A 16,637-nucleotide genomic window follows, 5' to 3' on the forward strand; every position below is an offset into this window, starting at 1 on the left:
GATGAATCTATGCCATGAAGAATTGAGGCACTTCTGAGGCCAAAATGGGGTCCAAGCCGGTACTAGCAAGGCGTATCTAATAAAGTGGCCGAGGAGTGTATATATTATTATTATCGGTTATATATTGTATTGTTTTTCTTCTTCAGTTGTTATTCCAAAGATAGTTATTTGCTCTGTTGTGTTTAGTGGAAATAGTATTGGTTCTGGGTAGATCTCAGTTTGTTTGTATTTTGGTTGTTTTTGGGGGTGTTTTTTTGTTTTTTTTTAACCTTTCAATTGTTCCAAATTCTGTGGGATTGTCATGAGTTAGGATGTCTAGCTGCTTTCCATTTTTACCAACATGGCCAGTATTTTTTAACATTCAGTTGAAAATGAAAATATATAAAGATGTTATTCTGGGAAACATATTCTAAGTGTGTTGGACTTTAATTACAAACCAATGATAATTTAAAACCAGCCCTAGCAACTTTAGTTCTTATATATGCTTTACAATTATTTATACAACTATATGCTAATGAACATGAGCAGTATTTTTTTTTCTTGAAAAGTTGGAAACCCTAAACCCATGAAACTCCTCAGTGCCACCCATTTCCCCCTCCCACAGCTGTAACACAAAACACTAGTGGTCCACCGCCTGCAAGTTCCCTTTGACACAAAATAAAACCTTACAGGTGGTGATAGTTTGATAAATGGAGCTTACATATTATGTGTATGGTATATGTGCAAGTAATATGTGATTGTATTATGTATAACCTGCGTGTTGTAGTTTTTTATATTCATTAAATATTTATATTAATTACTCTTTTTCCCTTTGGCTTTTTTGATTTTTTTTATGCCAGTTATGTAGACAGATAATTTTATAAATCCCGAGACACTGATGTCATCTACAGAAGCAGCACAAGAGGATGTGAGGGAGCCTACTAGTACTGAGGCTGATGTAAGTGCGGGATATATGAGGGCGTGGCCGGACCAATAGACACAGTGCGTGAGAAGCACATTGCCTTTATTATCTGCATTAAATATTAACTATCACAGTCGGCGCTCTCGTTGCACTGGGAGGAGCTGGAAGCTCTAAGCTCAAGTCATAACCCCCAGCTCTAGTGTTATTATTCGAGGATCACTATAGCTGTCAAATCATTGCTAATTTATTACTGGGAGGAGCGAGACTTATTTCACCGGGACACTTCTTCTCACCGTCCTTACTTCGCTCCCCATCATCCCAACTACAACAATCAACTCCAATCGGATCATACAATCAGTACATTGATTCTTCGGTGATTCTAAATACAAATAAACAAATAAAAACCACAAGGTAAGTAGCGGAGACGCAAAATGCAGATTGACTATAACGGTGCTTTATTACCCGTGATCAGACTCACTGTACCGCGTATAAGATATGTGACAGTTGCTCTGTCATTCACGTTTGACTTTACGGAAACCTTTCACTTACAGTGACCGAGCCCTACTGCAAACTTCCTGTGCACTTTTTAGCCTGCTTCGTGTTTATATTCATGTTCCCTTTACCGAAGGTGTAAGAAATATAACTGTGCATTTCTTTCGTCATAAACATTTTTTTAGCCTGTATAATGTAACTTTAGTGTGATTTTTTTTTATATATCAATGTTTTACTTGTTATACTTACTGATTTAATGTACTTTTAATAGACCAAAAAATGGATTCTGATAAGAAAACTGAAGTTAATGGCATTGGTGAGACTGCAGTGACCATCGTAGATCCCAGCCCTCCAAAGTGAGTTTATAAAAAAAAAAAAAATTAAGTTGTGTTTATGGATTTACAATGTTTAATTGGCAAGGTTAAAGGGACAGTTAACATCTTGAGATTTTAATATCAGAGATTTAGTCATGCTGTCATTTGTTAGAGCATGTCATTTTATCACTGTAGACCCTACAAATGTATGTTTAACCCCTGCAAAATTGTTAAACACAACGTTAAAGTGCAGCTCAGGAGCCGAAGAGAATATCTGGGTCAGAGCCTAAACTGTGGTTGATCCAATCAGCAGCACTAGTCGCATGACCCAGCAGTGTATCTAGCACTGCTGATTGACTTTGCTGCAGTTTCCCTCTAGGACCAATAGTTCTTTACAGGTTCCAAGCAGTACTTTACCTATGTGTGTAGGGTTGATAGTGATAACATTGCATGTAATTTTGTTTCACTATAAAGATAAGAACAGCAAAACAATGCACTTTATACTAACATAATGACTGTGGCTAGCATTGTCAGTTGCAGATTGAGGCCTGGATGGATTGTTGCCTCCAAATTTTGCAAGCTGGGGGTAGAGTTTGGATACTGAAAACAATTGCATCAAGCAAGATGTTAATTTGTTTTAAGAATGTTTAGACTTGATATTCTATAGCCAGACAAAAGAAATGTCTCGTAATTAACAAGGTGCTTATTGACCTTTTAATAACCAAAAAATCATATCAGATAGATATGTATAATATTTACTGTATTTGCATAGCAAAATATTAACACTTGTTGTAAGTTCAAAATAAAATTGGTTTCTATGTCTCTATCATGAACATATAATAAACACATCACAGTTTTAACAAACAGAAAGTTAAGCAGTCTGCCAGGAACGAACAACAGCTCAGTGGCTTGTTCTGTGGCCCGGGTTACCACCTGGGAGTAGCTTCTTTTAGCCCAATTGTGCTTTTTCACAGAAGAAAACTTTCCTGAAGCATATCAGTATGATCCTGTCTATCAAAGTTATCCCACCCCCGAAATACCAGGCAATTCTCCTCTGAACAAGGGAAATGGCAACCCCAGATGATCGTTTCGGACTCCTTTGGGTCTCGTCACTGAGGTCCAGCCATATACCTCTAAGGGATTGCCTGGTATTTTGGCGCTGGACTGACCTTAATAGGTGGGATCAGACTGATGTACTACAGGACATTTCTACTCTGTGAAAAGCATTACTGGGCTAAAAGAAGCTGCACCCAGGTGGCAAATCGCCATAGAACAAGCTATTGAGCTGGTTGTCCGTTCCTGAGAGTGAGCTTCTCTCTGAGTGTATTACATAAGAGTTTTGTCTAAAATTATTTACTGATTCGTCTGGTAATTTAGGATTCAGCAATATCATTTTTCTTAGCAACAAAAACATTTTTTTGACATTCCTTCCACATGTGACTTGTGCAGTTTTAACCTGAAAATCCATACTTCAAGTGACATTTCTTTATTTAAGGTGTGTTGCTTACAAAACATTTCAGTAATGACAACTGACATACAAAAATCTAGAAATATTGAAGAACAATTTTACCCTGTAACTTTTCTATACAGAGGTTAATGTTCCTTCTTGATTCTAGGTCAGGATAATGTCAGGCTCAAATAATGTATATTTGTAATTATTTCTCATCATCCTAAGGATTGCAAAATGTTAGTCCAGATGGGATCTGTTCTGTTACAACCCTCTTAACATAATGGTTATTGATCTCCAGAATACAGTTTTGTAAACCTAATTGTATGAAAAAAAATATTTTAATGGTATTATTTATTTTAACTGTGAGTTTGGATAATGTTCTTGATTACTGCTGAATCTTTTTTTTAATGTAATACACTAATTTGTAGCCAAAACAAGGGTTGTGGAATTATAAAAGAAAATATATCAGCATGAATGGAGTTTATTTAATTGTAGTGTCATTTCCAAGGAGATATGCTAGATTATTTATTAGGCGTGTTTTTTCCCATTTATTCTATTTTCTTTTGTATTGGTAGCTAATATATAAAGATAACAAGTAGTAATCAGTACATCTTAAATGATCAACCCTTTATTATTTGAAATTACTGATATTTGATAAAACAAATTAGAAAAATAAATCATACAGAAGGAATTAAAAAGCGATTTAGGAATACAGATAATAGATTTAGGTTAGAGTTACTATTTAATTTTTGAACAATCAAATTCGTATTTCAAGACTTAAAATGTGTTAAACATGTAGTTAAAGTTTGAGTCCTGGAACACCCCATTCTATTCCGTATTAGCGTACAGCTGGTGATTGGAGCATACAATGTAATTCTACTTCTTATTTTTTCACGTGTATCCTCATCCAAATGAACACAATTTAAATGTATATAACCCCTTTGCAGGAATTAAGCAAATAGTAAAAAGGAATTTGTTTAAATAAATAAATGCATAGTAGTAGTTTTTGCATTTGTAGCATTATTGAACAAACATTAGAATTTCTAGTTTTTGAAACAATATCAGACTTGAGGCCTCACAGTTCAGCCTTCTAAAGCATTTTAACTGGGTGTTGTAGATCCTAGTTTCTCAACAGCCGGGCCACGGCCCAGTACCAGGCATTGACAGCCCTCCTGTGTGGGCCACAACCTAAAATGCCCCCACTGCATGCTGTGACAGGCCTGCCGCTCCACACATAAAAATACTGGGCAGGCCTGTCAGAATGCCATTGCACATGTGCGTGTGCACATATAGTGGCAGTTCAGTGGGAGGACAGTGTAGCACAAATGGCAGATAGGACTGGACCTGTGCACCGCAGTTAAGTGATACCAACCCACTGACACCACTGACACCAATGAATGAATGATTTTCTTTCCCCGCTTACACCAAAGCATTTTAATATATATATATATACTACAGGGCCCTGGACATGGCCGGGTAAAATTTACCGGGCCTTGAGGTCACTTGGGTTGAGAACCATTAGTTGCTGATTGCTGGGCACCACTGGCATATAATGCAGATGGGAGCTGAGTACTTAAAGAGACATAAAACCCCTCATTTTCCTTTCACGATACAGAGTGTAAAAACAAAAACTTTCTAATTTACTCCTATTATTAAATTTGCTTTGTTCTCATGGTATTCTTTGTTTAAAGGGATACCTAGATAGTAGCAGTGCACATGTCTGGAGCACTATATGGCAAGAATTTTGCAAGAATAGTTTTAACAATACATACATTTTGCAAGAGCACTAGCTGGCAGCAGTCATGTAGTGCTCTAGATGTGCACGGCTCATACCTAGGTATTCCTTCAATAAAGAATATCACAATAACAAAACAAATTTAGTAACAGAAGTAAAATGGAAACTTTTTTTAAATTGTGTGCTCTGTCTGAATCACAAAGAAAAGATGACTGGGTTTTATATTCCTTTAAAAGGACATTCTGTTAAAATGGATGTAATAAAATGTATCATGGTGTTCCCAGTGTTTGATGGGATAGCCAACGGTTCCATGAATTATATTTAATGATAAATCACATGTAAGTATTTAAAGCAAGAAAAAACAACTGTTTATAGAGCAAGATTTATCATTGGTGTTCTCCTAAATTTGCGCCTTAAAATGCGCTGAGAATTAATGCCCTAAAATTTGGCTAGTGAGACTGTAAAATTCTCCTACTCAGTTCATGATCGCCTAGGTGCACAGGTGCGGCAAAAAAGACTTAAATTAGATTATTGCAGGTGTATTTTCTATAGTACGTCTTATCAAATTGACTAGTTACTTATTTATATTTTTTACACCTATAGAGAACTTAAAGTTCTCCTAGAAATGCATGCACTGAAGTTCTCCATAAGTACTGTGTAGAACAGCCTTAGAAATCATTTCTCTTCGAGCTCATGTTGTGAGTTCTCTCTGATGTTGGCAGGAACTTTGAAAAGCCAGAGGAGTAAGATTTATTTATGCGTTTTCATATTTCACAATATTGCGATCATGATATCGCTTTGTCATATTTCTAAATATTGTGGTTGCGATTTCACTTATGTAATATTCATATTTTATAATATTGCGATCGTACTGTAGCAAGCGTGCTCAATATTAATATATATCAGTGTTCTCCACAGAAAATTTTGCCAGCTGGGTGGCATTATGAAGTAGCCGGCTAAGGCCAGTGTAATATTTTCTAATACTGCTATGCAAATCCCAAATTATTGCATAATTTAACATAAATGTATTTCATGATAATTTGTGCAATAAAAACTGAACATTTTTAATATTAGGTCATTTTTAACCATGTGGTGAGTAAAATCAGCTGGGTGGTGCACCAGCTTAAAAGGTCCTGTGGAGAACACTATGGGGCCGATTTAACAACGGATAAATGTACCTGTTTCCGTGCGAGCCTTCAGGCTCGCCGGAAACAGGAGTTAAGAAGCAGTGGTCTTAAGACCGCTGCTTCTTAACTTGTACGCCTCCTCTGAGGCGCCGATCGCATATGATCGGGTTAATTGACACCGCCTGCTAGCCGCGAATCTGCAGCGGGCGGCATTGCACAAGCAGTTCACCAGAACTGCTTGTGCAATGATGTCGGCATTTATCGATGTGCAGTGGACATGATCCGCTACAACAGATCATGTCTGCTCGCACTTTGTTAAATTGGCCCTTGATATCTATATGTTAATATAGAACACGCAATATTAGAAAATATGAATATTACAAACGCAAAATTGCAATTGCAGTATTGTGAAATATGACAATACGAAATTGTGATCGCAATATGGTGTAATAAAAATCTGGATATTTGTTCCACTTTTTAGGTTATCTAGTGAAAAAAGCCATAAAAAATATGTTCTATAAAATGGTGCATAAATAAGCTAAAAATAAATGCAAAAAAAGTGCTTTATTTATTTTGGGTATTTCTGTAAACAAGATTTACCCATAACTAGCAATTAAGCTTATTTCCAATAATAAATTAGGCGCATATAGCTATTCGACAGGAGAAATGTATCATTTCTTCGCCTGAGCTATTATTTGGGAAAGCGCAAAAAAATACTATAATTTTTTTGATAGATTTGGGCGCACAGATGTGGTTCTACAAAGGTGCACATAGGTTAAGGCATTCGAGAATTCTGATAGCGCTTGATTAATCTTGCTCATAATATCAGTAGAATAAAAGAACAAAGACAACAGTTGAACTGATAGTTACATCTAAACTAGAATAATTTAATTCATAATAATATCCTTATATGCAAAATTGATTTAAATGAAAGTGCTAGGAATATGGGAACTTGAAATAGCTGATTCTTAAGAGCTGACTACAACAGTGCGACTCTTGGCAGGACCCTCTACCCATTTGATCCCTATAATTGTTTTGTTGTACTCTGCCTTTGTTTATAGCGCTGCGGAATCTGTTAGCGTTCTACAAATAACCGATAATAATAATAATAATAATAATAATTTTGCTGATTGAAGCCTTAATTGTTCTTAAAGGGACAATAAACACTAAATATATTCTATAAACATAGTATCAAGGTTATTCCCTGCCTCCCTCTAGTCATGAGTGCCACCATGTTGAAATCTAGTTTTCATTACATTCCAGTGCTGACCTCTTTGCACATGTGCAGTAACCTTCCCTCAGATACCTGCAGTTCCCTAATGGCAGCACCCTTAATTTGATGCAGGAAATGTTTTTAGTGTTTTGTATCTCTTTAAGAACATATCTATATAAATGTGCTGATCCTTCAGAAATAGCAAATTTTCTAATATTCTCTTCAATACATCAATGCATCCTTATCTATTTGTCTATCTTTCACCTCCCACTGGGAACTTGGTTGCGGCTTGCTGCCTCTTGCTTACATAGCTTTTCTAGAGAATACAAAAGTATTCTTCTTTTCAGTATAGGTGGTGGTTACACTGGGCAAAAGCAACTATTTGAAATGACAAAATAAAGGCAAATTTGTAAAGAATTTGATACAATCCAGCATATAAAACATATATTTAAGAAGATATTAAAGCAGAGACAAAGTTAGAGTAATGTTTATGTTTGCCTATGTAAAGGCTTGGTAGGGACATGTTGCAACATGCTTTGTACAGCCTCATGTTACAGCTATGCGAATGCTGTACTGGTTGGCGTCACATTTGGAACGTTGGATAAGGATAGATAGTGTAAAATGTATTGATATTATAGCCAACTGTTATTCACATAATTTGTTATACTATTATTATAGATTACTTACAAATTAAATGAATGAGTGCATTTCGGTTTTAAATAAAAGCTATTTTGCAATATGCTTCTTGTAACATATATTGCTGTTTCAGTGGCATATGCACATATGCTACATGCGACTAGAGGATCTGGATTCAAACACCTTACTGGTTCATAGAGCTGGCTGTGGTTTCCATTGTGTGTAATTGGTGTCATACAAGCCACTGCTGAGAATGTGTGGTGTTTGAATGCTGGTGCAAAGGGCATTTACAGCATATGTGAGTATGCCACAGAAAAACAGCAATAACTTTCACTAGAAGCATTTTTGCCAATGGATGTATATTGCAAAATGTTACTATTTAAAACTGAAATGCACTCATGCATGTTTTAATTTTGATATTACTAGCCCTTTAAAAGGACAGTAAAGTCAAAATTAAAGGGACATTGTACACTAGATTTTTCTTTGCATAAATGTTTTGTAGATAATCTATTTATATAGCCCACCTGGGAGTATTTTGTAATAATGTATTGTTTTGCTTATTATTTAATAACATAGCATTGATTTTCAGACTCCTAACCCAGCCCCAAAGTTTCAGATGTACATATGCGTTTACAGACTACTGCTGGCTCCTGTTTGTCTAATCTGTCTTTTCATATAGGGGGGGGGGGGCAGAGTGTCTGCACCCAACCCCTTTCACTGGGTGTCTCAGCTAAACTCATCAATTGAGCTAAACTGGGAGCTTCTAAATCAGTTTTTAAAAGGTTTTATACTGGATTTTTAGATCAGTATCTGTGCATATTGTTCTTTATAGTAGTGTCTATTACATGCAGTTATATGAAAATTGGTGTATATTGTCCCTTTAAACTTAAATAGATTGACATGACATTTTAAATTACTTTCCAAATCACTTATATTAAGATTTGTGCTTTGTTGTCTTGGTATCCTTTGTGAAAGAGTAACCCTAGATAAGCTCAGGAGCTTGCATGTGTGTTTAGCCATATGGCAACAATGTTTGCAACATTGTTTAAAGCAAAGTTATACAATTTGCAAACACTGCTGCCATAGACTGCTTAAGACACATGCACTCTCCTAAGGTCCTATCAGCCTACCTAGCTTTGCTCTTCAAGACAGGATACCAAGAGAACAAAGCTGATTTGATAACAAAAGTAAATTGGAAAGTTGTGTAAAACAGCGTGCTCTATCGGAATCATGAACGTTTCATTATGACTTTACTGTTATGTGCTTCTCCAATACAGAGCCATTAGACTGATTTTTTTTACAATTGCTTATAACTTTGATTATGATTGGGTATTTAATATATGCAGTTAGGCTGACAATTTCTGCAAAACTGGACATTTTTTAAATGACTCAGTGGGGCCTAATGTGGTACTAAGATTTTTTTTTGATGTCTAAAGAAAATACAGCTGAATCATTTGCCTGGAATTTCATAGAGAGATAATGCAGTCACTTGAATGTACAACTGGCGCTACGCGCTAATGACTGTATGTATTTTTTTTCATCTGTAACTTTTTCTGGGTTAGATCCACTTTATATCCACTTGGCAAGTAATATATATTATGTGTCAAATGTATGTTGAGAAGAAATACAACAAGGTATCAACAGTCTTTTCAACCACTTGATAACAGACTTTTCACGGGTAGCAAGACTTATAAAGCCAAACCTCACCTCTTATCCACAAATGCTTTGTTCAATACTCAACAGGGCTGCATTATAATCAGAAGTTTTTCATATCGCGGCCAGAGCGTGTGTTTTTAACACTTGAGTGCCTGGTTGGGAAATCCTTCACATTTGTTTGCACAGCAATAAGACCAGTGCGTGTTTTGAACACTCAAGTGCCTGGTTCATAATTTGGGACTTATAGGACTTCAATATATATGCTGTTCATATTCTGGGGCCCCACACACTTGTTTGGTATTGCTATGTTCATGATTTGATACATGTGTTTTTTCAACTTTTGATCATCAGCCTAGTCAGCTGTTTACTTACTATAGGTCGAATTTGGAAATTGTTAGCAGCATACTGCAGTATCAGGTCATGCTTATGGTATTTATTTAGCATTTTTTGCTTTCTTTCTCGTGCTTTTTTAAACTGTTGTGTGTGTATTGTCTGTTTGGAATTTGGGTGGAGCATAGACAACCTAGGTTCTTTGTGAACCCCATATATATATTTTAGTAATAAAGCGTTTAGACCCTTGTGCAGCCTTTGTCCTTCTTTGATTGAATAGATAGTACATTCAATCCTTCTCTCTGTAAATATCTTCATATATATATATTTACTTTGGAAGTATGAGTTTTTGCAAAACATTTTTTTCTCAGGAAACAGATAAATTGCCATTATAAGCATCATTTTTCATTTTTAAAATGGTTATTTGCCTGAAATGTGGTTTATCTACTTGAGCTGGCTGTCAATTGGAAAATTTCAAGTGAGTTCTCCAATGTCCATCATGAAACTGGAATGGATTTGAAAAATGGCCAAACTGTGTTTGATAAAAATTGTTGAATGAGAAAACTGCAAAAAATACATAATATATGGATAGATTGGATTAACATTGGTGGGGGCTTTTAATGAGAAATATGTGTAGGGATGCTGGTATAAAAGAAAAAAAGGAAACCGGTGAAAACAATATATTTTTTATCATATATTCAGGAAATTATTATTCTGATGCAAGAGCTTAATATTTCATTTAAACATTCAAATTCAGGAAATACTAATGTAAATCTTTGATTTCCTGGAAGTTTTTTTTTTTTTTTGTGAAACTATGAATGACATCACAAATGGCATTATAAGTGAAATCATATATTAATAAAACATGACATGATACAAACCTGTTGTTTTAGCATAGGTTAGTCACCAATTCAAGAAGATAAAAGTTGTGTAAAGTCAGATTAAACCCATTACATTTTTTGTGTTATCTATAAATAGAAATGTTCTGACCTCAACCCTATGAACTGCGAAGCGTTTGTATTCATTATCTGGCAGACAGTGCGGTGTGTAAAATATGTATATAAACAATTTGCACTAGTCATTTCTAGAAAGCAGCAGGCATGGTCCCTTGTATGCGTCAGTGAAAAGCAAACATCTCTCTGCAGTGCACTCAGGGGACTAATTAGACAGATTATAATATTGAGGATACATGGAGAGAAAAGCCAATGATGTACTCGCATTTATAAGAAACCATTTTCTTTTTAAATTACTCCTATTTCCTTAAAATGTTCAGAATACCAACATTTGTATAATGATTGTATTATAATTGTTAATTATCCTTTAAAAGATGTCTGTCTGGCTTTCTGGTTCCAGGAAAGAGAAAGATTTGCTTTTTATCCTAATCTGTTTTATCAAATTTTTGTTGGAATATGATAACATTAGATTGATTAGATATTGTAGATAACATTATTTCTTTTATTATAAAGTTGGTTTCCTTGTCAATTTATATTCATATTTCCAGTGCATTTTAAGTCTAGAAGAATTGTTGCAAAGAATATTCTAACCAGAGAGAAAATGTTTTAGTACTGCACTTTTAATTCATAATAGCAATATCCCTGTTCAAGTTAATTTAGGAGAAATGTAATGTAATTTCTGTTCCAGAGCTGTGACAAGCCCTGCTTGTTTAAAGTGTATTCATGTATAAATAATTTATATATACTGTATATATATATATATATATATATATATATATATATATATACACAGTATATATATTTATATACACTGTGTATATATATATATATATATATATATATATATATATATATATATATATATATTTATATATATATATTTTTTTTTTTCAGTATGACCTCATGTGAAATGATAGGACACCCTGTTATGTTAGGCAGACATAGCATTCATTACTGTAATACCAATTCTTTGATTTTGTTCCTTTTAATTTAGATTAGACTATGACCCCATAGGCAGACCTTTTTTCACTTTCTGCAATGAGACTTTTTTTAGTGAAAATTTTTCTGTAGGTCATTTTGAAATGAAATTTTAATTTTTTCAGTTACAATAAAGCATTGACAGTCACCAATCAATACACTGCTGCTTTGCAGTGCTGCTCTGTATTTGACTGTTCTCTTTAAACAGCACTTCACTCTGGCTGCACTCTGTTAAGGAAGACTTACACAGTGCAGCCAGAGCACAGCACTGTTTGCAGCGCTGCTCCGTATCAGACTGTTCTCTTTAAAGGGAAAGCGCTAACAGTTCCTGCATGTGTCCTGTTCTTTCTGCAAACATGCTGCATTTTATGCAATGACATCTCAGATCACATGAGATTTACATACACTATCACTCCCTTTACAATTTAGAATCCAAGTGCTTTGCTTGTCTACCAAAATGGATTGTCTCTCCAATGTGTAACTGCATATTCTACTTAAAGGGACATGAAACTCGACATTTTTCTTTCATGATTCAGATAGAAAATATAATTTTAAAATAGTTTCCAATTTACTTATATTATCAAATTTGCTTCATTCTCATGTTATTCTTTGTTGAAGAGATATCTAAATAGGTAGCGTACACATGTCTGCAGCACTACATGACATGAAATAGTGCTGCCATCTAGTGTTCTTGCTATTGTATAACATTGTTGCAAAACTGCTGCCATATAGTGCTGCAGACACACTCCTGAGCTTACATCCCTGCTTTTAAAAAATGATAACCAGAAAACAAAGAAAATTTGATAATAGAAGTAAATTGGAAAGTTATTTAAAACTATATGTTCTATCATGAAGTAAAACTTTGGGGTTGTATGTTCTTTTAAAGGAAAATAAAACCCAAAAGGTTTCTTCCGTGATTCAGACAGTGCATACAATTTTTAAAAAAGTTTCCAATTTATTTATATTATCAAATTTGTTCCCATAGTATTTTGTTGTTGTTGAAGAGATACCTAGGTAGGTAGCGTGCACATATCTGCAGCACTACACGGCACAAAAAAGTACTCTTGCTAATGTATAACATTCTTCCAAAACTGCTGCCACATCAAAAATTTGATAATAGAAGTAAATTAGAAAGTGGCTTAAAATTGCATGCTCTATCTGAATCACAAAAGAAAAAAATTAGGGTTCAGTGTCCCTTTAAGGTACCTTCTGTCCTGAGGTGTGCTGTAACTGTAAAATACACTAGGTACCAATCTTCAGGCATTCTAATCCTCTGATTGGTGTAAGCTTAGAGTGTTTCATGATGAGCACAGAAGTGCTCACTAGCAGCTTTTTAAAGCAAATATATTGTGAACGTGACTTCCTAGCAAAATATTCTGATGCTATATAACCCTAAAATAGTTTGCACTGGAATGTCCCTTTAAATTGCAGCTATACAGTGGCTGGTGAAGTTTTAAGTTGGTGGGGCAGAATGTTCTGCCATTTTCATAACCATAATAAGTTGTTTTTCATTGTTTGATCACGGAAATCAAACATTTATTCATTTATTATAGAATTTAGCTAACACATAGTTAATATGATATTAAAGATCCCCTTCATGATATTTAATGAGAAATAAATCACGGAATGAACCCCTGAGGCAGAGCATGCTGTAATCTGAGATTTTATCACAGGAAATGCAGCAGGTCTGCAGAAAGAACGGGACATATGCAGGAACTGTTAGCACTTTCACTTTGCAGCGCTGCTCCACATCAGGATGTTCTCTTCAAACAGAGCTTTGTTCTGGCTGCATTGTGTAAGTTTTCCTCAGTAAAGTGTAAACAGAAAGATGCTCTGTTTGAAGAGAACAGTCAAATACGGAGCAGGGCTGCAAAGTGGCAGTGCAATGATTGATGACTGGCTCTCAGGGATTTTTTCAACCCCGCCCCCTAACCTTTCCCGGTCTGCAAAGCTGACTCCTGAATGTAAGACGTTCTTGTAAGCAATGCACCGTTTTTTACTGCATAAAAGCTTTCAATAAAAAAATAATCTCATTGCAGAAAGTGAAAAAAAGTTCTACCACTGGGGAATGAACTAAAACCTCAAAATGTTAACTGGGGACACAGATACTCTAGGCACCGACAATTTGTTCTATTTTTACTACTATTTACTAAGGGCCAGATTACGAGTGGAGCACTATTTAACTCTCCCGCTCGAGCTTTAACTCTAATAGATGTAAACATTTTGCTCTTCTCATGTTGCGCTTGTATTATGAGTTGAAAGTAAGCTATTTTTGCTCTCACGCTAACCCGATGGGCGCAAAAAGCCAAAGTAAGAATATTGTGTGCACATTCACGTATTCCCCCATAGAATTCAACGGAACAAAAAAAGTGGAAAAAGCCTAATACCCTTCTCGCGCCAATACCCCGATCGCATATTCTCATGTGCCTTAACCCGACATGAACATATGAATATTTCACATTCCAATGTTCTTCACATGCAAGAATATGTTCTATTTATTAATAACTACACATTTCTACATATATCTGATATATTTTTTGCACAAATATATATCTATACCTATACATAGATAATTCTATATAGGTATAGATATAACCAGATATATATATAGGAATATCTATTTATAAATACACAGAACATATTGTTATGTGCAGAACATTGCAATGTGAAATATTTACAGTAAATACACAGTATAACACTTTATTAACCCCTTAACGACCGAGGACGTGCAGGGTACGTCCTCAAAAAAAAGGCAGTTAATGCCTGAGAACGTACCCTGCACGTCCTCGGTTTGGAAAGCAGCTGGAAGCGATCCTGCTCGCTTCCAGCTGCTTTCCGGTTATTGCAGTGATGCCTCGATATGGAGGCATCCTGCAATAACCTTTGGTAGCCATCCGGTGCAGAGAGAGCCACTCTGTGGCCCTCTCTGCACCGGAGATCGGTGGCTACCTGCGTTGGTGGGTGGGAGCCGGACCGGGAGGCGGGTGGCGGCCATCGATGGCCCTGGTTATGTGCAGGGGGGGGCGGGATCGTGGGCGGGGACGAGCAGGGGCGCGCACGGACGCGCGCGCGTGCACGGGAGGGCGGGGGCGGGCGCGTGCACGGGGAGGGAGCGGGTGGGAACCGCTACACTACAGAAAATGATTTAATAAAAAATTTATAAATTTCGAAATATTAAAAAAAAAAAAAGATCAGCAAGGTGGTGGGGGTTTGTCTGTGTGGGGGGGGAAGCTACACTACAGAAAAAAGCCCCAAAAAAATAAATAAAGCACTTTTTTTTGCAAACTGGGTACTGGCAGACAGCTGCCAGTACCCAAGATGGCCCCCAATGAGGCAGAGGGGAGGGTTAGAGAGCGGTTTTGGGGGGGATCAGGGAGGTTGGGGGCTAAGGGGGGGATCCTACACCCTAGCATATGTAAATATGCTAAAAAAAATTTTTATTTTTTTTAAAAAACCCTTTTATTTTAGTACTGGCAGACTTTCTGCCAGTACTTAAGATGGCGGGGACAATTGTGGGGTGGGGGAGGGAAGGGAGCTGTTTGGGAGGGATCAGGGGGTGGGATGTGTCAGGTGGGAGGCTGATCTCTACACTAAAGCTAAAATTAACCCTGCAAGCTCCCTACAAACTCCCTAATTAACCCCTTCACTGCTAGCCATAATACACGTGTGAGGCGCAGCAGGATTTAGCGGCCTTCTAATTACCAGAAAGCAACGCCAAAGTCATATATGTCTGCTATTTCTGAACAAAGGGGATCCCAGACAAGTATTTACAACCATTTGTGCCATAATTGCACAAGCTGTTTGTAAATTATTTCAGTGAGAAACCTAAAATTGTGAAAAATTTAACTTTTTTTTCAATTTGATCGCATTTGGCGGTGAAATGGTGGCATGAAATATACCAAAATGTGCCTAGATCAATACTTGGGGTTGTCTACTATACTACACTAAAGCTAAAATTAACCCTACAAGCTCCCTAAAAGCTCCCTAATTAACCCCTTAACTGCTGGGCATAATACACTTGTGGTGCGCAGTGGCATTTAGCGGCCTTCTAATTACCAAAAAGCAACGCCAAAGCCATATATGTCTGCTATTTCTGAACAAAGGGGATCCCAGAGAAGAATTTACAACCATGTATGCCATAATTGCACAAGTTGTTTGTAAATAATTTCAGTGAGAAACCAAAAGTTTGTGAAAAAATTTGTGAAAAAGTGAACGATTTTTTGTATTTGATCGCATTTGGCGGTGAAATGGTGGTATGAAATATACCAAAATTGTCCTAGATCAATACTTTGGGATGTCTACTAAAAAAAAATATATACATGTCAAGGGATATTCAGGGATTCCTGAAAGATATTAGTGTTCTAATGTAACTAGCGCTAATTTTGGAAAAAAGTGGTTTGGAAATAGCAAAGTGCTACTTGTATTTATGGCCCTATAACTTGCACAAAAAGCAAAGAACATGTAAACATTGGGTATTTCTAAACTCAGGACAAAATTTTGAAACTATTTAGCATGGGTGTTTTTTGGTGGTTGTAGATATGTAACAGATTTTGGGGGTCAAAGTTAGAAAAAGTGTGTTTTTTTCAATTTTTCCTCATATTTTATATTTTTTTTTATAGTAAATTATAAGATATGATGAAAATAATGGTATCTTTAGAAAGTCCATTTAGTGGCGAGAAAAACGGTATATAATATGTGTGGGTACAGTAAATGAGTAAGAAGAAAATTACAGCTAAACACAAACACCGCAAAAATGTAAAAATAGCCTTGGTCCCAAACGGACAGAAAATGGAAAAGTGCTGTGGTCATTAAGGGGTTAATGAATATTGCATACATATGTTTTACCTGTTTT

At 36.0% G+C, this 16,637-nt stretch overlaps 1 protein-coding gene across 1 annotated transcript in view; it reads left to right on the forward strand.

Annotated features, from left to right (window-relative positions):
• The first annotated feature begins 1,012 nt into the window (after nt 1-1,012).
• The window catches only part of ABCB1 (ATP binding cassette subfamily B member 1), a 273,231-nt gene continuing 257,606 nt past the window's right edge, over nt 1,013-16,637 (forward strand). The window contains exons 1-2 of the mRNA XM_053713996.1: nt 1,013-1,312; nt 1,665-1,749. Coding sequence (XP_053569971.1) covers nt 1,673-1,749 — 77 coding nt within the window. The 5' untranslated portion in view covers nt 1,013-1,312; nt 1,665-1,672. The remainder of the gene's footprint in view (nt 1,313-1,664; nt 1,750-16,637) is intronic.

This window comes from Bombina bombina, chromosome 5 (assembly GCF_027579735.1).
Source record: "Bombina bombina isolate aBomBom1 chromosome 5, aBomBom1.pri, whole genome shotgun sequence".
NCBI classification, from domain to species: domain Eukaryota; kingdom Metazoa; phylum Chordata; class Amphibia; order Anura; family Bombinatoridae; genus Bombina; species Bombina bombina.